General features: G+C 53.1%; 1 protein-coding gene across 5 annotated transcripts in view; it reads left to right on the forward strand.

The window, feature by feature from the left end:
- PHACTR3 (phosphatase and actin regulator 3) overlaps nt 1-21,750 on the forward strand; it is a 245,187-nt gene that overhangs the window by 17,667 nt on the left and 205,770 nt on the right. For 2 of the 5 annotated variants that reach the window (XM_044748442.2, XM_044748443.2), the window contains exon 1: nt 2,752-3,379. The exons of 2 other annotated variants lie outside the window; for them this stretch is intronic. In XM_044748442.2, the coding sequence (XP_044604377.1) occupies nt 3,262-3,379 (118 nt within the window). In that variant the 5' untranslated portion in view covers nt 2,752-3,261. Of the gene's footprint in view, nt 1-2,751; nt 3,380-21,750 lie in introns of those variants that run through there. One more of the 5 variants, XM_070486198.1, reaches the window with a different exon arrangement.

The following is a 21,750-nucleotide window of genomic DNA, read 5'->3' on the forward strand; positions in this document are numbered from 1 at the left end:
GCCTGGGATCCTCCTGTGGACAGCTGCCTTTGGCACACCTTGTGGGCCAGGTCCTCCCAGGCCTCCAGCTGTCCTGGTCTGAGGGTAAAAGACTTCGAAGACCACAGTCTCTCCTGCAGGCTGTTAACCAGGAGACTTTATTTTCTGTTGGTCAGTAGAGGTGGGGTTGCTAATTTTTTTAAATTTAAAACCATTTTTATTAGAAAAACATAATGACCACTCCATCCCTACCCAGCTCTAATGAAATCACATTTTGCTAACGTGTATTTTTGAAGAAATAAAGGCTGGTTGTCACTCTTGTCTTCTGCCTCCCCTCTCCACATGAGCTCTAGGAGCGGACACTGAGTCTTATCCTTTTCTGTGTTTTTAAGCCTGCCCAGGCAGTTTGAGGGAGCAGGTGAATGGGCGCCATGATGTAGACCAACTGAAGGGGCCAGAAACAACTTTAGATGGTGCATGGACAAGGCAGTGAGGAACATTGGCTTCGAGAGAAAGTTCCTTCTGTTCTTTGTCCTTCTGGTAACATTAAGGAGAGCGTCTCTGTTCCGTGCCTGGCTGCCTTCCCCTCCCTCTTGCTCATCTCCCTTTGAACAAAGTGGGAGCCCAGAGTCCACTCAGGTGGTGGGGCCAAGTCAGCCTGCGGGCCTTCCCCTCCACAGGGAGGCTGCGTTTCTGTTGCTGTATTGATGGTTTCCTCTGAAATGCATTTAAGGGCAGAGCTGATTGAAAGAAAAATCTCAAGTCAGTAGCAGTACAGGTTCTGAGTAGGGAGGGCCAAAAGCGTGAGGGTGGTGGGTGAGTGGCAGACAGCTGGAAGCCTCTTCTGGGACCTTTCTTCTATTCTCCTCCAGCACATGCCCCGGGGTTGGCGTCCTCCCCCCGTCCCTGCTAGTCCATCTCGGTATATGCTGCTGGCTGGGCCAGCTGCAGGCTTTCTTATCTAGATGTGGGAGGGGCAGATGGTGAGTTTGGGTGGGGGCAGGGGTGGGGTTGTTCTTAAAGCAGCCTGTGGGGCTGGGACTCAGCATGGCTTCTGGGGGCTGCTTGAGGACCCAGTTGGATTGACCCCGGGCCAGGAGCATTGGCCTTGAGTCCTCCTAGCTTGTGACCTGGGCAGGTGCACTGACCTCTCTGAGTTGCCCTCATTCTAAGGTGGGGACTGTAGTAGCTCATACTTCCTAGGGCATGGTGAAGAAGCAATGACACCCTCCAGTAAAGCCCTTAGCCCAGAACTGGGCATGTCACCATCCAGCACATTTTTATGTGGATGAGAAGTATTTAGTAAAATGTCCTACCAGTTTCCTCTTTGTTTCATGGTGTTGTCTACTGTAAATTAAATTTGGGGGGCACCTATTGGTTTATTGGTGACCATTCTTGGCTCCTTCCTCCCTCCTAATCCTGGAAGACCCATGGTGGGGGGCAGTGTTTCTGCGTTTGTCACTGTTGATCCCTAATGCCTGGCCTGGTGCCTGGCATACACTAGGCTCTTTGTGCATATTTTGAATGGATGGATGAATGAATGAATGAATGAATGCTTTCTCTGGAGGCGACTGCTGCATGGAGCCCAAAGCTCCGAGTAGACGAGCATCCACGTTATTTCTCCACATGTCGGTTCTGTCCTTGGCCCTTTTTTGGGTTTCATCCAGCACTGCCAGGAGCTCCCCCTGTGCCCCAGCTCTGCTTTAGGAGCAGCCTCAGGAAGGTCCCTGTCCCTGCTCTGCTGTTGCCAGCTGCGGGACCCCTGGCAAGCTCCTTCTGTCAACCTCAGTTTCACCATCTGCAGTGGAGACTGAGTCGTGCCAGCCTCCTGGGGTTGTTTGAGGGGCTGAGACGGGATGGTGCCCATCAGAGCTTTCTGCACCACGTCTGCACACAGCAAGTCCTGGGCTGGGAGCACTCCCCACTGTCCCTGTGGCCCTGCCATCCACGCGTCTGGTAAAATGCCCCCTCCCCTGGGCACCTTCTCAGGCTATGTGACACAGCAAGACACCCGTTGTCCCTGTCTCTCTTGTCCCTTTACTGGGCTTTCCTTTTCTTGTTACCCTTTCTGTCCCTGTGCCTTAGCTGGAGAGGAGGGATTTGCCTGCGCAACCCCCCCCTTCCCCCCCCCCCCCCCCCCCCCCCCCGCATCATCTAGAATGGTGAGAATTGCTCATTAGCACCTTGGAGGACACCTTTGTGAGTGGCAGCCCTCCGGAGTGTCACCTCTTTTGCCTGGCCCCATCAACTTCATCAAGGGCGTTTAGGGGGAAGTCTCCTGGAAGGCACCAGGTGCCCCTCCTCTCTTTCTCCTCCCAGGCCTGCAGGAAGGAGGGATGGGCAGTTGGGAGGGGGCTGGGGTGGGTGGGTGTAAAGCTAGAGAGTGCTGGCGCCCCCACCCCCATCCCCCCAGCGCAGCGGTGGAGCCGGGGCAGCAGGACCCACTGGCTCCATATCCTCCAGAGAGAAAAGGCTGGGTGGGAAACCAGCTGCCTGAAGCTGCTGGGGAGGTTCGGCCCTGCCTCCAAGGGAGGCGCCCTCAGGGTCTCCTCCCCTCTTGCTGGGGAGGGGGAAGAAGAGAGAAAGAGAGAGGGACGGGAAGCATTCTTGTTTCTGGAGCGCCGTTGGGGTGGGGGTGAGCGGTTCATAACTCAGCATCCAGACCCCACCTACCCTGGACGGTGGCGTGCAACTCAGGTGTTTGAGACCCTCCCCATCGCCACGCTCACTCTCACTCCCCTCTCTCGTGACGTCATGCTCCTCCCGCGCGGCATGATGGGAGAATCCTAATGTTTTCCAACAGATGCTCCAAGAACAGCTTTCAGATTAAAGCAATTGCAAGAGCAAAGATTCTTCATTCTTCCTTTTTTTCCGGGGGGGTGGGGGGTGGGGTGGGGGGAGGGAGCGACCCCAGAAATTCCTGGACATCACCCCCTGCCCCAAGCACGCAATAAACACTGACAAGAAAAAGTTTTTATTTCCTGGTTCAACTTTTTTTTTTTTTTTCCTGGAATATAGACTGAAGAATGGGAATAAACACGAATAAATAACAGAGCGAGGCCGCGCGCGCCGGGATGCGCCTGGCTGCAGCCGCGAGGCTATTGTCTCCCCGCCCTGAGGCAGCCCCGGCGGCGTCCTCCGGCTCCTTCCCTTTTCCTGTCCTTTCGGATTTTCCTTTTTAAAAAGACGTCCCCTCTAGAACCCTGGCCAGTGACCTTGGCCACCTCGGATGCTCTGATTCCACGCGGCTCCCTCCAACTTGCCCCCGCGCCGGCCGGGCCCATGGCCGCGTCCGAGGACGGGAGCGGCTGCCTCGTGTCGCGGGGCCGCTCGCAGAGTGACCCCAGCGTCCTCACCGACTCCTCGGCCACCTCCTCCGCGGACGCCGGGGAGAACCCAGGTAACGAACGAGGCCGGGCGGGGGCGGCCAGGCGGGTGGGGGCGGTCAGGGGCAGGCGGCACTGCTCTGCGCCCGGGTCTGCATTTGGGGACCGCGGCAGGACCCGGGCGCTCAGGCTCCGCAGTTCACATCCCCAATAAGGAGGCTGGGGCGCCGCGGAGCCCTTTGTCCGGAACGGAACCTATTTCCCGGGTAGAGCCAGGCGCTCGGCGTCGGCCCTCCTTGCCGCTGGCGGGCTCTGCTGTCCCCTCCGAGGGGCTTCCCTTACTTGGGTGCTGACCAGCTGGGAGAAGACAGACCTGTGGCCGCCTCTGCCAGTACTGGCTCCGAGCTCTGCCTCCCTCCCCCGGGCCCCAGCGGCCCGGCTCGGGCGTCCCCGCCCGGGCAAGGCAGCGCTCCCACTGCCACCGCGCAGAGGGGCTTCCTCTGGGTGCCCAACTCTGGCGGGGCCTGGCTCACCTGGGCGCCCCACCCGCCTCCCGGGACAGGTGTGCTCGCCAGAGCTGCGGGCAGGGAGATGAAGGGCGTGCGCCAGGACGGCGGAGCCGATTTCATTAAATTATATGGACTTGGTCCACCCTCCCACCCCACGGCAGCGTCGCTTGTTTAGGTGATAAATCCGATCACAAAGGCGTCTATATGACTTGATTGATTACTTTCCAGAGAGGAAGAAAGGCCTAATAAAGCAGGAGGGGGGTGGGCCGTGTGCGCCCTATCACCATGGAGACGCAGGAAGCAAAGTGATCATTAAAACCTTTCTCCACCAGAAGGCAATTTTCACTTCACAGGGAGAAGTCAGAGCGTCTGAAATGTAGGGTTCAAAAAAAGAATCAGAGCTGGTGTTTTGGTATCAAGCCACAGGACTCAATTTCCTATCTTAGAGAAGCACAGCTCCCTCATAGGTTCTGTTTTGACAATAAGTTGCCCTTACCTTCTTTGAAGACCTGTTCTCTCTCAATGCACCGACCCTGAGCGGGGACCTGCTCACTGTAAATGGTGGGCATCAAAGTCAACATAATCCCTGGGGCTGAGGTGCACGCGGGCTTTGTGGGGGGGATTCCTTCACTTTGCCGGAACACACAGGAGCTTTGCTATCTAGCTGCAAAGAAAGACCTATTAAAGACGGCTCTCTGGGCACCAGGGCCCAATTTGAAATTTTAAACAATAAGCCCATGCAAGGCTTGTAAGATTTCTTTGTTAGGATTATTGACACTGTGTCATTTGGTCAAACTAAGGTACCAGCTGAGGAAATCCCTGGCTTTTCTGTATTTGGGAGGACAAGTTAATTTCCTTGGAGTTTCAAGCAGAGGCTGCCATAAGCAGACCCTTAGGCTTTAATTAATCCTTTTATTAGAAATCGAGGATTAAGCCTTCAGCACTCCATGATGGATTGGTTTCCTCTGTGTCGGAGATGCACATCCATGATTGTTCCAATTATGGAAGTTGAGTGGCTCGTCACGAGAGAATCCTTCCTAGCTCCTTTTGTCTCCCTGGCAGTAAAAGGAAGCAAACTTGAAATGGAAATTATGGAGGATTTAGCTTTTTGGCTGTCTGTGAGTTGATGCCTCTGTGGGTGGGAACAGAGAGCTCGCAGGTGGCGGGTGCTGGTCCACCAGGGAGAGAGGTGGAAGGGCTTGATGCCCGTGGTTAAGTTATGCCGCGGGAGGATAAACACCTGAGTTCTTCTCTGGTCCAAATGGTCAAAATGGGACCCAGAGAGCAAATATGGGGGGTGAAGAGTCTACAATCTGTATAATTCTGTGTGTGGCAGAACCTTACCGAAAAGCATCAGATAATTAAGTATTTATGGCTTGTGTTAAGCAAAGGAGTTCTGGCAGAAGGAGAATCAGAATCTTCAAGTTGGAAGCAACCTGGGAACTTGAAGCCGGAAGGGTGGACTAGGGGAGCAGTTTCTGTAATAGTCTTGCTTGGATGGCTTGGCATGTGCTTGCATCCCTCTTTTGATGGGGGCCTCACTTCTTTTTGATGCAGTGCATAGTGGTCTTTGGAAAGATCTATTTAAAATTCTTTTTCGAATGTTTCGAAAGGGTCTGCTACCCATCTCCTGATGCCATCTTTGCATGCTGCCCGTTACTCGAGGCTTTCAGAAAGTCCAGTGTTGTGGGTCAGTTGTCACATCCACCTGAGCTATTTCTTCGCCAGGCTAAGTCCCAGCCCTTCATTTTGCTCTCCCTTTTGGTGCTTTTCGTTTGTCTGCCTGCTTCTCTAAAGAGCTGCTTCTGAAAAGCAAAGCTCGTGCTCCAGCCTTGGGCTAACCCTAGGCAAAGTCAAGTGGGAGAGTCACCTCCTTCTGCCCAGATTCTGTATTTTTATAAAATAGCCCAAGGTTGCACTTACCCTTGCACCCCAAATACATTCTGAATGCATCAGTGTTCTCTTAGTAAAAACTCAGAACATTATTGGAAAGGTAAGCCATGACCGCCCATCTCTCCCTCTCCAGAGGTCATCTCTGTGGTGAGCTTGGTGGAGGTCCTGGACCTTTTCCTCCATGTTTATATCTACATGTTCTTGGGAAAAGGTATTTAAGAGAGCACAGGAGTGACGCAACACGTGAGGTTCTTCAATTTGTGTTTCTACTCAACACTGGATCTTGGAGGTCTCGCCACGTGGTGTATCTCCATCCCCCACTCTCTCTTAATAGCCACACAGTATTCCAATGAATATGTTTCTCACCATTTAACTATTAGATATTTGTGTTGTTTCCGGCTTTTGCCCATTATAGGCCACATAGCAGTGATCACCCCAGCAAAGCCGCCTTGCGTTCATGTGTGAAAGCCCCCAGCTAGTGGGATGTCCGGGTCACAGGGGACTCATATTTTTTATTTTTATGGTATTGCAACCTCCTAGAAAATGAACCAGTCGGCACTGCTTCTAGAATCTGCGAGTGCCCTTTCTCCAAAGCCTTGCCAACACCTGAAGTCATCAATCTGCTTTTCTCCTGCATGGAGGGTGACAAATGGTGGCTCATTGTGTTAATTTGTGGCTCCTTGGTTGCTGGTGAGCTGGAGCATCTTTTTGTGGCCTTATTAGTGCATTAAATCTCTCAGTGGCCACGTCTGTGGCCACGGACTGCATGGCAGGGATGAAAGATTGTCCCCGAGGGCCACCCTTCCCCTCTCTCTACATCATTGCTCCATTAATGATTCTGTCTGCATCCTACGAGGTTCCTCTCTGTAAATCCTTACTCTATACCGGCAGCATTGTTAGTTTTTCTCCCCAAACTAGAATTTAGAAAGGGTAAGGCAGCATTCCGATCATCTCTCCTCCTTCCGAGGAGTTCGTGCTCATGGGGAGTTTTGACTCCTCTCCCTCTGTTCGCTCTCAGGCCTTGGGAAGGCCACCTGCTCCTCTGCGCCCTGGGGCCTGCCCTGGCCTTGGTCCCTTGCCGACCTCCTTCTTGTCCAGTCCCTCGCCCCCTCCTCAGCCTTCTCATCTTGTCCCTTGGCTGCCCCCTTTCTGACAGTCTCTCCTCCCTTGCTTTTGCTACGTTGCTCTCTCCTGGCCGTCTGCGTATTCCGCTCCCTCTCTCCTCCTTGTCCATCACATTGAGGTCCTGTGATGCTGTCCTTTGCTGCCTTCTTTCTCCACTCAGCTCTCTCCCTGGTTCCCAGATGCCACAGTCGCCTGGGACAGCTTTTTAAAGTGTTTCCGTAGGGCCTTGCGATTTGCCTTTTTAGAGATTCAGCTCAGGAGGGCCTAATGCACAGGCAGGTGGGGGCATCTTTGATCTAGGACAGGGTTTCTGAACCTTGGCATCGTTGACATTTGTGGTGGGATCTTCATTCTCTGCTACGGGCTGTCCTGTGCATTGTAGGGTGTTTGGCAGGATCCCTGGCATCTACCCACTAGATGCCATTGCACCCCAGCCCCTAGCTGAGACTTTCAAAAATGTCTTCAGACATTGCCAGATGTCCCCGGGGGGCAAAGTCTCCCTGGAGAACTGCTGACGTAGATTATTCATTCTCAAACCTGTGTATATCCGAATCACCTGGAAGCCTTGTTCCTGATTCGGCATGTCTGTGGTGGGTCCCATTAATGTGCAGTTCTAACAGGTCATCAGGTGATGCTAACAGTGCTGGTCAGGTGACCACACCTGGGGAACCACTGAGCCTAGCCCTCAGGCAAGGGCTCCGTTTTTCTGCTGACAGCTTCTGTGTGTCTATGTGTCCCTATGGGTCCTGCCTGATCTCTGGCTCCTGAGCTCCAGACCTCTGTGTCCTGCTGACCCCTTTCTGTCCTTCAGGTCTCAGGCTAACGTTACCTCCTCTGAAGGCCCTCCCATGCACCCAGTTAAGTAGCTTCCGGCCCCAGCCAGCCCGATCCCACTCCTCCGTTCTGATTTGCCCCTGGCGTTCATCGCTACCTGGGATTCTTGTCTCTTTCATTCTCTGGGGACTGTCCCCCTCCAGGCCTCGAGCCCAGCACCGACCCCGCACACGCGGGAGGCTTCAGTAAGCATTTGTGGAATGAATGGGCCCAAGCACCAGATGCCAGAGTCTGGCTGATGAGGCTTGGGGCTGGCCAGGCAACTGGCCCTCCTACCAGCTGGGTGGGGCCTCCGTGGAAAAACAGCTCAGTTGCAGCAGAGGGTGGCTCGGAGGTGAAGGTGGGGGAGCCTACAGTCACATCTTTCTGCATGGGCTGGTCCACCTCTGCTGTATCTCCTGGAGAGGGAGAAGCCTTTGAGAGCATCCGCTCCCCTCTGGAGCTGCAGACAGGACACAGACACATCCTCACTCTGCTCTCCGGGCTCCGGTGTTCCACGCTGGCCCCTTGCTTCCTGCAGAGGGCTGTGTCATGTGCTCCGGTGGCTGCTGCCTCCTTTTTCACCAGCACACCTGCATCACGGGAGCTGCGCTCTTGACACCTCCCTCTCCTGCAGCCCTGTGTCCAGCCAGTCGCTGGCCACTTGGAGCCCACCCACTTGTTTTAGACCCAGGAGGGAGAAGTTTTCCAAAGTGTAAACCTGGTCTAGTCTGTCCTTTGCCTCAACCCTCCAGTGGCGCCTCTGCCCAGCGGGGTGGGGGTGGGAGATGAAGGGAACTGCCAGCCTCCTTTCTCGACAGTGTGGTTCTTCTTAGTTTCATCCCTCGAGCTTTCTCTTAGTCCAGGTCCTGAGTTCTGGGGATCTCCTTCTGGTCCCTTGCAGAGTGTCTGCATGGCTTAATTAGCAGCAGAACTATGCTGGAATTACCTGGTCAGCTTCTTTGGGGTTATTAAAAATAAAAGCTGGATGCTTTAAAAAAATATGGAGTTTAAAAACTTAGAGTTTTTTCTGATTATGAAAGCACTGCTCCTTCATTATAGAAAATGATTGGATGCTTGTGAAATTTCACTTCCCAACCCTCTTCTCACCCTCATGTGACACAGAAGGCAGTGACAAGGGACAGCTTTGTCCCTGGGACCCTCCCAGGTGCCAGGCATGGCTGTTTGGCATGAGAAGGTCAGCCACCATGGTCAGGGCCCAGGGCTTACCCCTCCTCGCCCCACGCTGTCTTGATCACGTTAGCCCATCTCCTTTGCCTCACTCGTCAGTCTTCGAAATGATCTCACGTGTTAATTTGGCAGGCTTGCTTATTGTCTGTCTCTCCTTCTGGGTGGCACTGTCCAATGCAGCAGCTATTAGCTACCTGTGGCAATTTAAACCTAAATTCAATAAATTAAAATAAAAATCTCCTTTCCTCAGTTGCACGAGCCACATTTCCAATAGCCACATGTGGCTGGTGGCTGCCATATTGGATAGTGCAGATCTAGAACATTCCATCCTTTCAGATAGCTCTGTCGGGCAGCACTGCTCTGGACTGAGGGCAGGGTCTTGTCTGTTGTCCTCTTGGCTGTGCTGCACTTAGCTATTCCCCAGTGAATGTTTGTTGATTGAATAGATGCACCAGAATGCAGTTGACACGGTCTTAGAACTCTCCTGCTAGAGGGCTGCTGGCCTCCCTCGGTCTGATCATCTCATGCTCTTGGGGGAGGACGCCCAAGCAGAGATCATTTCTTATCTGCACAAGATTGATTTAGTTTGATTCAGTGGGCTTCTCCAGACCCTAAAATGTGCCATGCTTGGCCGTGGCCAGATGGGTCTCTTTGACTAAGAGAATGACATCTCCAAAGAGATTCTTTGCTTGGAGCTGGATGGATGGGTACAAGTCCTGGTTCTGCCACATATAAGCTCTGTGACCTTGGGTAAATCACCTCACCTCTCTGAGCCTCCGTTTCCTTTATATAACAGAGTGGTAGTTATTGTCCATCCCTTCAGGTGGGGGAGGATTACTGAGCTATTGTCCATAACAGAGGGTACATTTTGAGATGCTGGTTGTTGGTTTCACAGCTGTGAGGAGGCAGAGATCTCCTCAGACATCCTCTAATCACCTTGAGATAATTCCATCTTCTGTTAAAGTCAGGGAGGCAGTGGACCCTGTGGTGAAGAGAGTGGGGAGTGTAAAAGGGGCAGCCCACGGTGCCTCTAATCGGCTCTGTGTCAGGGTTGAGCTGGTCAGCCTCTCTGTGCTTCATTTCCTCCACCTGTGAAATGGGGGTGAACACTTACTGACCAGGCCAGGGTCCAGTGAGGACTCGGGGGACCTCACCCCTCAGTGTCTCAGGGTCCATTCTTAGGAAGTGAGGAGGAGGAGGAGGATTCTGGTTCTGATTCTGACTGCGTGACCTGGACAGCAGCAACCTGCTGTGTGGACGGGCTGGCTCCAGCAGTCTCTCCTGACCCTGCCGTTGGCTCCTGACCTCACCCACTTTCCCAGAGGCGGCACTTTTCTAGGACTGTTTCTACCTGACACCCTCCCTGCCTGTCTAGCCCCAGGTCCATCCTCAGATGCGGCTCCCCAGCCCCCTTCCCGCCTCCCTCTCCTGACCACCGTCCTTCCAGAGTCCCCACACCTTCTCCACGTTATCGACTCTCGTCCTGTTATTATGGGATAGCACATTGGTGGTCTTCAAATGGGATTCGAAAGTGTGTTTTTGGGGGGATTATTTCAATTTTCTGAGTTTGGTGAGCTCTTTTAGGGAAGGGCGCCATCTTGAAAGACACAGGTGGGCTACTTTGCACTAGGCCAGTGGAGTGGCCACATCACCTGCAGCACGCCGTGAGGTGTGGAGGGTGGGAATGTTCTGGGCCCCTCCCCTGGCCTGTGTTTCAACCAGAGCATCATTTATGGGGTGGATGTGAAATGTCACAGGAATAAAGGCAAAAGGAAAAAGTTGAACGTAACCCACCTAGTCTGAGGATTTGAGACTTGTTATTGTTGGATCTGAGAGCTGGAATCTGTTCCAGGGCATATAAATCCCTTTAACACAAGGCCCCCACTGCAGGGTCTACAGGCTGGTACTCTCGCACATGGGCGAGTCAGGGAGCGGGGCTGCTTCACAGAGCCAGTTACCACCATGTGGCAATGTGGGCCCCGGGCAGCCAGACCATCCTATTTTAAGAGATAGGCTGGAATCCAGATTTTTATGTGAAATGTGATTTTTAAATATTGGCAAGTTTGTCATTTAGGGATTGGTTTGGCTTCATGTGGTAGAACACCTAAATAGCACTGGCTAAAATGAGATAGGGGTTTTTCTTTCACTGGGAGTGTAGACAGCAAAACGACTTCTGTGTCACGGGGTCGAGGGCTCCGTGATCTCCTTGCCAGCTCCTGGTTACAAGATGGCTGCTGCGCCCCCAGCAGCAAGAACACTTTGTAGGCAGGAAGGCGGGGGTAGTGACAGATCCGGGGGCGTCCACCTGCTGAGTCAGGACCCTGCTTTCCTGGGAGCCTCGTCCATTGACATCCACTTATACCTCCTTGGCCAGAAGGATGTCAAATGGCCACTGCCAGCTGCGGGGGAGTTGGGAAATGTGGGCTTTTGTGTGTGTTTTGGTTGTTTTAACTATGTGCATGGCTACTCCTCACCAGAGCCGGTACAGAAGAAGGCGAGAATGAGAGTGGCTACTGGGTGGTCAGTCAGAGTCCCTGCCATGTCAACTTAAAAACTAATAACCCGTGAGCCAGCCCTGATGGCCGAGTAGTTCAAGTTCAGTGTGCTCCCCTTTGGTGGCCTGGCTTCGGCGTCCAGGTGCAGAACCACACCGCGTGTCTGTCAGTAGCCATGCTGTGGCGGTGGCTCACAAAGAGGAATTAGAAGGACCTCTAACTAGAATATACAACTATGCACTGGGGCTTTGGGGAGGGAAAAAAAAAGAGGAAGATTGGCAACAGACGTTAGCTCAGGGCGAATCTTTCCCAGCAAACAGTAACAACAACAACAAACCTAACAAAACACAGGACCTCAACCAAACACGTCTGGGGCTGAGTGTGGCCTGCAGACTGCGCTTTTAAATCTCATATAGAAAGAATCTCTGGAAGGCTGAAGCAGTTTTTATGTTTCATGACACTTCTTTACTGAGAAATTAAAGGTTGGACCAAGATGTGTGATCTAAGCCTGAACATTACGCCCATCCCAATTTTATTTAATGATACTTATCCAGGGAACAAGACTGGCAAAGTCACTGGCGCTCACGGAGCTGACAGCCGGGGAAATTATCAATGGCTGGAGTGAAATGTACTTGTTGTCAACTGTGTAACACACGAGGCCATCACGCTTCTTTTTATTTCATCTTCCTTTAAATCCTTGAGGTAGTGTCAGAAAGCTAGGGAGTCTGAGTACCTCACCCATGGGCGTGTATGAATGAAGAGGTGGCTGAAAGAGGAGTTTGAATGCACCTGAGTTAGATTCCCACCCACCCTGTGTGCCCTGCCCACTCTCTGTCCCACCCACTCCAGCCTGCCCCACCCCCTCTGTCCCACCCACCCGCTTGCCCCACCCATTCTCTGCCCTGCTCATTCTCTGCCCCTTTGACCTTCTGGCCTCATTGTGCATCTTACTGGAAGGTCGTCTGTTCTTTAGATGGCACAGATACACGTGTTTCATCCCATTCCTGGTTCAAGCAATCTATTGGACAGACATATACGTATCTGTGGTCACATAAACACTCAGATACAGACATACCCTTCTATTTCCCAGTTCATTTAACCAGAATGGCCACTGGGACAAGGTTTATTAATTCAAAGTCAGGCAAGGTGATGGCAGAGAATCAGCTGTTGGCAGAGTTGTTGAAGGTCCCATCTTTAATGGGCTGGGGTTGGTGTCCCTGTTTGTTAAAGCAAGGCATTTGGATGAGTAGCCTGGCAATGCTCCTTATCTAATGGACATAAGTAGACTTTGACATTGATTGGTCGGCAAGCATGACATTAATCTGCCAACACCTGAGCAGAGGGTGGAAGGTGTGGCTACATGACAATAAATATATTTATTACACACTGATATGCAGTTGTTTTAAATGTAACACTTTGTTAAAGTCACCAGTGGTCTCAATACCCTTTTAATCAGTTGTGTTGTTATTACTTCTTTTTTGGTTCCATTACTTCTTGGAAGTTTTTATTCATGGGCAGACAAAATTTTTGCCTTGTTGTAATCACTATCTCAGGGGATTTAAATAAAGTCAGGAAGATGTGCCAAAAATTATCTTTCCACTTACCTTTGGCAGGAAAACGTTGTCTCAGGCAACATGGATTCTGGGATGACTGTGTTTCTGTAATCATGGGAGTCGAGTTGTTGCTGACCTTGGCACATTTTTGAGCAGGGTCTTCTGTGCAAAGCTCCTGAGTGCTTGCCAGCATCAGGACCGTCCCAGCCCCCAGACGCTGCTCTGCCGGGGTGCACCTGGCCCTGCTCACTTTCTTTATTCTCCTTTTATACTCCTGTCTGACCAGGGCTACAGGTTCTCCCAAGAGAGTGGTAGTATATGGTCTTCCTTTAAATCAAATTTATTTACATACAAAAGAAGATGGGCTTAAAATATTAATAAAGTAGTGGTGGTGATACACTGAAACATGAGAAGATACATCCATGGCAAAAATCACAAAGGTGGTGTAAGTTTCAAAGAAATGGGGAGATGCGGTTGTGCATTATCATCTTGGTCTTTGACACTGATTACTATGTGTTTATGTGCTGACACCTTAAGCACTGCTATATGCAGGGAGCGTGGTGGGGGGCGGTGTACAGATTGTTGCCCATCCAGGAAGCTCACAGTCTTGCTAGGGGCATATCATTTTCACAAGTGAAATGATAGAATGCGTGTGTAATGAGTGCCAGACAGCTCAAATTTGTCCCCTTCTGTGTTGTATCCAGTTGATTCTCTACTAGGCGTCTCAGGCTGCTGCAAGGCAACCTGCAGCCCTCAGTGATCTGCAGCGTGAGCACTCACTGCTTGGGTGTCTGCAGCGTGGCAGGGTGGACGAGCCAGGCTGGGCTCAGCCGGGGGGCTGTTCTCCACGTGCGCATCATCCTCCTTGGCTCCAGCAGTGTTTGTCTCATGGCAGTGGTGGAAATGCACCGAGCCTCTTAGGGTCTAGGCCTGCATTTCTGCCTAATTCTATTAGAGTTGGCACATGGGCAAGTTTAAGGTCAAGGGGAGGGAAATACACTCCTCCCCTTGGTGGGAGGAGCAGGCGAGTTCCCCCGTAGTTGCAGGAGGAGTGGAGGATGGAGGGGTGGAAAATTGGGGCTGTGGGCCCATCCTCACAGCAGGCTTAGTTCCCTGCAGACTGTGAGCTCGTAGAGACGAGGGGCCCTGTCAGATCCATGTTGGGATCTCCTGCCGCCTCTAACATGGCAGGGCCTGACCTTGTGAGACCAGCAGACGAGGTCTTGAGGGGAGCTGGCAGGTACTGGATGCTTTGGTGCCAGACTGCCAGAGTCTGTGTGACTTTGACAGATCTACATGCCATCTCTGAGCCTCGGTTTCCCCATCTGCAGAAGGAGGATTATCAGAGCAGTCCTACCTAAGAGGGCGGGGGTGAGGGTTAGGTGGGTTGATTTTGGTAGCATGTTCGGCACAGTGCCTGGAAGGCACGCGGGAGGATCGCGGGAACCGGGAGCTGGTGTTGGCCTCTTGCTGTTGTTACGGAGAAGCTTCCCCCAAAGGCCTCTTGGAGGGTCCTGCACATGTTGGCCGACGACAGTGGGAAGCTCTGATCCTGTGCTGTGTTGAGGCTCCCAGATGCCCACGCCTCCTGCTGGTGCCCTCGTGATGTTGAAAGAAGGGACCTTCCTGGCCTGAGGTCTCTATCGCCGGGGGGGATTGGACATCCCTTTAGGACCTTCTCACCACCCCACCCCACCCTGCACACCCTGGGGCTGGCTTACAGGGTCACTGGTGCACAGTGGGGCTCCTCTGGGGCACTGTATCCATCTTCCCAGCCAGGGAGCTGGGCTAGGAAAGCCAGAATGGGAAGGTTGTGTAACAGGCCCAAGTCAAAGGTCAAGGTCAAAGGCTGTGTCTGAGCTGGGACCTGAGGCTCTGACTGTGCTGAGTTGACCCTCGTGATCCCCTGGCTCCTTGGCGTTGACTTTGGGCTCAGGAAGGAGCATGCATGTGGCTAGTAGAGCCAACAGCCTCCTGCACTCCACTCTGTTCTTTCTTTCTCTTAATCCTTGCAAGAAGCTAGTTCTGCCTTCATGTGATGTAACGAAAGATTTAGGGATCATTTATTATTTTACCTCATTTAGTGGGAAGGGTAAGTAATGGGGGGCAATTAATCCTGTGTGACCTGGAGCGAGCAGAGCACAGCCCGGTGCCCCGTTGCATGGCGGGCTGTCTGCGGGAGCGTGGGCCACACGGGATCTAGTGGCACTTGTCTTCCTTGCGATCGTTCTTGCAAACAGCATTGACATTTTAATGTGATTACTTTCTTCTACTATATTTCCATCTCTTCCCCATTTTCTTGGAAGTGGATTTGTACCCTTTTTCTTTGAAGGTTTGTGTTGTCCACTCTGTCCTCAGCTCCAGAACAGAGCTCACGGTAGGTGCTCTGTGAACCTTGGTTTTATCTTGAGTCCGTGGTTGTGACACCCAGCAGCCGTGTCCCATCCCTGTAACCCCAGGTGCCCATGAGGAAAAGTGGAATTGAGGGAGAAGATCTCCCAAACCACCGTCACCAACAAGCATGTTGACCTCAGGTGAAGGGTCTCACCCTGAGGAAATTCCTGGAGCAAATGAGCAGAAAGGTCAGTAGCTCAGAGCACAACTTATCAGTAATATGCGTTGCTAAAAATAGGCCTACAAATTTGTTAATAATTGGTCTCTGTACAGTTTTTTAAATTAACTAATAACAGTTTATTCTAGGAGGATCTTAGCAGGGAGCAGCTGTTCTCTCAGAGGAAAATATAGCTTCCAATCATCCTTTTTTTTTTCTGTTTCTTTTTTCTGACCCTGGGTGGAGCGGATGGTCGCGTCTTGCTTGGTGAACTCTTTGGCCAGGAGGCTGTAAGGTCATCTGTCCCATTAGCACCTGGAGGTCCAGTTAACATTTCACGGGGGTGACTGGAAAGAGGGGGTGTTATGTGGTCTCTCCCCACCAAGAGCCAAGAGCCTGGGTGGAAAAGAGCAGAGTCACAGGAAAGATGGGTGAGGATGCCTGCAGCTCACCGCCAGTGTGCTTCTTCTCTTCCTCCCCTCATCCCTCTCCCCTCCAGCAAATTGATGCCTTCTTTTAGGCCTGGCATGATGCCAGGCAGAGGGACAACACAGAGCAGAGACATTGCCCCATCCCCATGGAGTAGTTTGGTGGGATGAGCTTGGACCATGTTATTCCCCAGGCGAATGCCCATCACGCTGGGGTGAGGGCTGCCCTGGGGCTGTGAGGTGTTTAGAAGGGGGTTGGGGAGCTGGCGAGCTGATGGAAGGTGTCCAGAACAGTGTCGCTTGAGTTGAGAGCCAAAAGGTAGCTTGGAGTGAACCAGCCCAAGTGGGAAAGGAAAGGTGAGCTGGGTGGAAAGAGTGGCCTGTGTCACGGCCAGGAGGTGAGAGGGAGCTTGGGGGAGTTCAAGGAACCAAAGTCAGCCTGTGGCTGGACAAGTGGAGGAGAGAGGGATGGGGAGTAGGGTGTGGCGGGGTGGGGCTGGGGAAGGGCCGGGAGCCAGCCAGGCGGGGCCTCCTGGGCAGAGGGGGAGCTTGTCTGCACCAGACAGAAGCAGTGGGAAGCCTGGAGAGAGGGGCATGCGTGTGTGCCTTTGTGTGTGCATGTGCATGCATGTGTGTGTGTGTGTGTGTGTGTGTGGCTGTGAGGGAGGGAGTGAGAGGCAGCGCTCAGGGCCTGTAGAGAGCTCTCGGGTTCCACGCCTACTCCTCCTGGTGTTTGCCGACCCCTGTGAGTGTGTTTGTAGGTGAGGGACCCCGGTTGCACACAGATGCCACTTGCTCGGGGTTTCCCAGGGAGCAGGCTCCTGCTCTCTCCTCCATGGAAGGAAGTCCAGAGTCAGGCCACACTCCAGGTATTGGTGAGGCCATCCCTCTGCAGCCTCTGTCACCCTCAGGTGGCTTGGGGATTGTCCCAGCATCGGTGCTGGGATCCTGGTTGGGGCACATGCCACGTGCCACCTGTTTCTCTCTCTCTTGTTAGTATAAGCATCGCTGTGGCCCGTGATGAGGGATCTGTGGGACTGTCTTCACTGCCGTCTAGAAACCCTTCATGTATTTCTCATTGTGGCCTTTCCCTAGGCAAGCACCAGCTTGCCTGGTCCAGCGCCCTGCCTCGGTGCCTGGTACTCCAGAGGTGTAGTGATACTGAGCGTAGACCTGTGCACCCCGAGGTCAGGGGCCAGGTGAGCACCTACACTGTGTGCTGAGTGGAAAAGACAGTGGGTGGCCCGGAGGATGGAGCAACGAGGTCTCCTTTATAGAATCACTTGGGGCCTTAAGTCTGGCTCCCTCTTTCCCTCCCCTGCTCACTCCCCTCCCCCCCCCATCCCTCTTACCCTTTGTCCTCCTTCCTTCACCCTCTTCTTCCGTCTCCTCCCCACCTCCTCCATGCTCCTCCTCCTTCCTAAAAGGAAGAGGCAGCTAATGGGGGAGGCACAGTGTCTAAGATTCGCCAGCAGCTCTTTTAAGGTCATCTTCTCCATCTGTCTTTTAGGTGATAACCTTCGTTATAGCTTTTTGTGCTTATCTTTTTCAAAAGTCTTTGGGGAATGAGTCATTGTGCGTGTGCATGCACGTGTGCGTATGTGTGTACATGGGTGCGTGTGTGTGTGCGCACTGCTATAACTTCTGCTCGTCTTTTATAAAGGCTGCAGGCTGGAAGGGACGCAGGTCAGGGGCCATGGCACGTCGTCCCTCCTGCAGGCTTCTGGAGCTAGTGCGCCTGGGTGCCTAGGAGCTGGCCTTCCCGCCATACTTGAACCCTGGCCCTGCTGATTGCACTTGACTGATCTTGGCAAGTCCCTCCATCAGGCAGTGCCTCAGTTTCCTCCTCTGTAGACTGGGGGCAGTGATAGTTCCTACCTCCTGGGGTGGTGGGGAGGCTCTGATGAGGCACATGTGGCTAAATGTCAGTTACCTGTAGCTTGCCTCCGGGCGCATGCCCTGTGAATGTCAGCGAGTAGAGTAGGAAGCGCACCCTCCGTGGAACGGCACCCTTCTGCTGGTTCACTGGGCGCTGGGTGGTGAGTCTGGTGAGGAGCTCACCCTGAGTGTGGAGGGCGATGCTCCATGTTTGCTGGGAGACCTCAGAGATTGCTCCAGCACGGTTGCCCATCTCACTGCACACAGAAAGTCCTCCTATGCTCCTTGCCCCTCCAGCCCCGGGATGAGCAGAGGTCAGAGATGTCTCGTGAGCTGAGCTGGGCGCCAGTCCCAGGGGGAGGAGGGTGCCCATACATCCAGAGCCGTCCCTGGCCAGGAGCTGGGCGTTCCTGGCACCTCCAGGAGGTGTACTTTCTCCTGGAAGCCAGGAACTGCCATCTAGAGAAGTCTGAGCTGATCCTGTTGGCGGAGAATGCTTGGGCTCATATGTAACCCCATTGTTAAGTTTATTTTGAGGAGGCCTTCTGCATGAGTTCTAATTTTATAGCGGCTTCAACCAAAACAAATCTTCTGCAAACACTTAGAACCGTGTTTTCCGTATGAGGGTAGCCTTCAAAAGTAATCCCCCATTTGGAAATAGAGGCAGGAAAGGGAGAATAAATGCTTTCGTGGAAGGTGGGGGCCATTGTTCTTTTTAAAAATAAGCAGATTTTTTTAAATTGGAAAAGCAGTGCCTGTACATGTTGAGAAAATTCTGTGCTGGCAGGAGTTGGGGTGGAGTAGAGTCGGGTGCATTGGCTCAGTGTAATCAGGCCTGGGGTGGAGTCTGTTTTATTACTTGCCAGCTGTCTGTTTCTCTTCTTTGGACCTCAGTTTCCTCATCTGTAAAATGGGTACACAATAATAGTATCCGCACCATGTGGTTAGGGTCAGGATTAGATGATACGATCTGTCAAGAGCCTGTGGCCCAGTGTGCGTTCAGTGAATGTTGACTGTCTTTATTGTTAGTGAAAACAGCCTCTCAGCCTGTGCTCCCAGCCTCCCTTCCTGGAGGCAGCCACCGATGAGCTGCTTGTATATGCTTTCAGAGAATGTCCGTGCATTGTATCCTTCCTCTTTAGTTTTTAACTCAAAAGGAAGCACACTTCCCCCTCTGTTCTCTACCTTGCTTTCTCCTCTTGAAACTGTGTCTTGGAGATGTAGCTATGACATTTGAAAGGTAAGTAGGGATGAAGCAGATGAAGTATTGTGGGGGTGGTGAAGGCAGTCACTGTTCCCGGTAGAGGGAACAGCATGTGCGGTGGCCCTGTGGTGGGAGGGGACATTGTGTTGAGCATGGCCAGACGGCTGGTGGCTGGGGATGGGGAGATTGGAGGGGCCAGCCCAGGCAGAGTGTTGAAGACCTCACTGAGGATTTTGGTGTTTATCCTATGAGCAGTGGGGAGCCGCTGAAGGTGTATGAGGAAGGGTGGCCAATCCATCTGGGACTGGGGAAGATCACCCTGCTGCTGCTTTGGGGACAAATGGGTGGTATGTGGGGGAGGGAGGTTGGTGTAGTTACCTGAGAGAGAGAAGATAGACCAGAGGGTGGAAGAAGTAATGGGGAGGGGTCGATGGGGGAGGGATGCACAGGATGTGCACTGGGAGTGGGGACCGGGGGAAGGAGGAAATGAGGACACACACAGGTGTGCAACGTGGATGGGCAGGATGGGAGGAGAGCCCAGCTGCGGGGAGGGGAAGAGTTCAGTCTTAGGAGACAGTCAAGGGGGGGTGCCAGTAGGAATTGGGAATACAAGCCGGGCACTTGGACTGGAGAGAAATAAATTGCATCGGCGTACACATCGGAGGCTCCGTGCTTTTCCTCAGTCAGGTTCAAGGGCCTCGGAGTGACTTTAAGTGTCACCCAGACTCTCCCCTGTCTGGGGACCCTGACCATCCAGCCAGCCATCTGCCTTCCACCCACTCACAGTGTAGGCACAGTGCTTGCTGCCGAGCACAGAGTTCCCTGTCCCCATGGAGCGAGGCTAAGTGACCTGTGCTGGCCACACAGGTGGCTGTGTCAGAGGCAGAGCTTGACCTCCAGGAGGGCTGGGTCAGAGGGGGGATGCTGGGTTAGATTGTGGCTTCAAGTCCTGAGGCTATGTGACCCCAAGTGAGTTACTTGCCCTCTCAGTACCCTCCCCCTCGTAAACAGGGGACAACAATGCTGTTCAAGTTGTTTCCAAAGTGGCCACAACAGTGACCCATGACCTCTGACCCCTGCCGCCCTTTTGCATTGTGACTTTGCCACTTCTCCCCTCAGGACAGGGAGGCTGTCTCCTGCCCACTTGCATCCCCTGCGACTTGCTTTGACCAGGGGAATGCCACAGAAGTGATGCAGGGTGACATCTGGGCCTAGACGGAAAAGCCCCATGGCCTGTTTGAGCCCTCTCAATGCCCTGGGAAGCGGTTTGGGCCACTTGCTGTGGCAGAGCTCGGGTGCCCCAGCTGACAGTGACAGCTGGCACTGGCTGCTGGACCTGTGAGCGCAGCCGTCCTGGATGCTTCCAGCTCACGCAGCTGCATGAGCGAACGAGCCCTCACCACGTGGAGCAGGCGAGCCCTCCCGAGTTTCTGGCCCACAGCAAGGGAGCAATGAAACCTGGGGTGTTTTTGGGTGCTAAGGCATGGGGTGGTTTGTTACACAGCGATCGATAACTGATACAGACCCTAGCCAGGACGCTGAAGAGTCTGGGCTGTTTCTCACCCTGAGTTACCCCATGTTCCTTTGTTCAGAGCTGCTGGGTGGGTGCTGACTTTTAAATGAGGTTTCGCTGATTCTGGGTCTGCGCTGAATTTGGAGGATGTGCCGGTTACATCTGTGGCCATGTGCACCCTGGTTTGTGGTGACAGGTGTGAAGGTTTCTATCCTGAGAGCCAGTAACTGGGAGACCTCAGTGCTTATGTTTTGCTGGGGAGAGGCAGCCGGTCTGAGGGCACCAGCCTGGGCTGGATTTTAGGGGGCATTAGGCCCGGGAGTCTGAGCCAGGAGTGTTCTTTGCACTCCCTTGTGGGGAGCTTCAAAATGAAATCAGACTGAACTTTCTTCCTGGAATTTGTGATGCCAGCCATTAACAAGTCTTTACTGGGCACCTTTTCTGTGCCTGTTGCTGTCTGGGGCCTGGGGGTAAAGCAGTAAAGACTGGTGTCCCTGCCTTCGTAGAGTGAAGAGTCTAGTGGGAGGAGGGGAGACAGATCAGAAAGAAACAGATGTACGGTGAGGCGCTAGGTAATTATAGATGCCCTAAGGCTAGGCTGGAGGGAGGAGAGTGGGAGGGAGGAGAGTCTATTTGAGATAGAGTGGCCAAGAGAGCCTCTGAGGAAGGGCTTCTGCAGAGAGATGAGGCAGAAATGAGGGAATTAGTCATGTAAGTACCTTGGAGAACAGCCTTCCAGGCAGAGGGAACAGCAAGTGCAAAGGCCCTGAGGTGGGCGTGTGCTTGGGGCATTGGTGAACAAGAAGATCTGGAAGCTCAAGTGCAGTGAAGGGTGGGGGGAGTGGGAGTGCTGAAGCCAATGAGGCCAGAGGTGGCCGGAGGTTAGGATGCTGGGGAGGCACCCAGGCCCAGGTGGAGAGTTGGGCTTTGTTTTTAGAGCTAAGACTTGGAAGGGAGTTGTCTGGCTGCTGTGTAGAGTAGACTGTATCAGGCAAGGCAGGAGCAGAAGGTCGTTTAGTCAGAGATTGTGGTGGCTTGGAGCACGCTGTTTGTAGCAGACGTCTCAGGTGCCTGCATCACATTCCCTTGGGCCACCTGTGCCTCTGTCCTTAGTTGTGGCTCCCACTCAACCTGCACGGCAGGTGACAAGCAATGTGCTGGGCTGAGCTCGTAGGTACAGGAGAGCCGTGGTTACATTTTTGGGACTGTTGTGAGCTGATGGGTATCGTGCTGGTAGCTTGAAATCGGCTGTGGTGGGAGCGTTTGCACCATGGAAATTGGCAGATTCTGTG

The sequence above is a fragment of the Equus asinus genome, chromosome 15 (assembly GCF_041296235.1).
Source record: "Equus asinus isolate D_3611 breed Donkey chromosome 15, EquAss-T2T_v2, whole genome shotgun sequence".
NCBI lineage: Eukaryota > Metazoa > Chordata > Mammalia > Perissodactyla > Equidae > Equus > Equus asinus.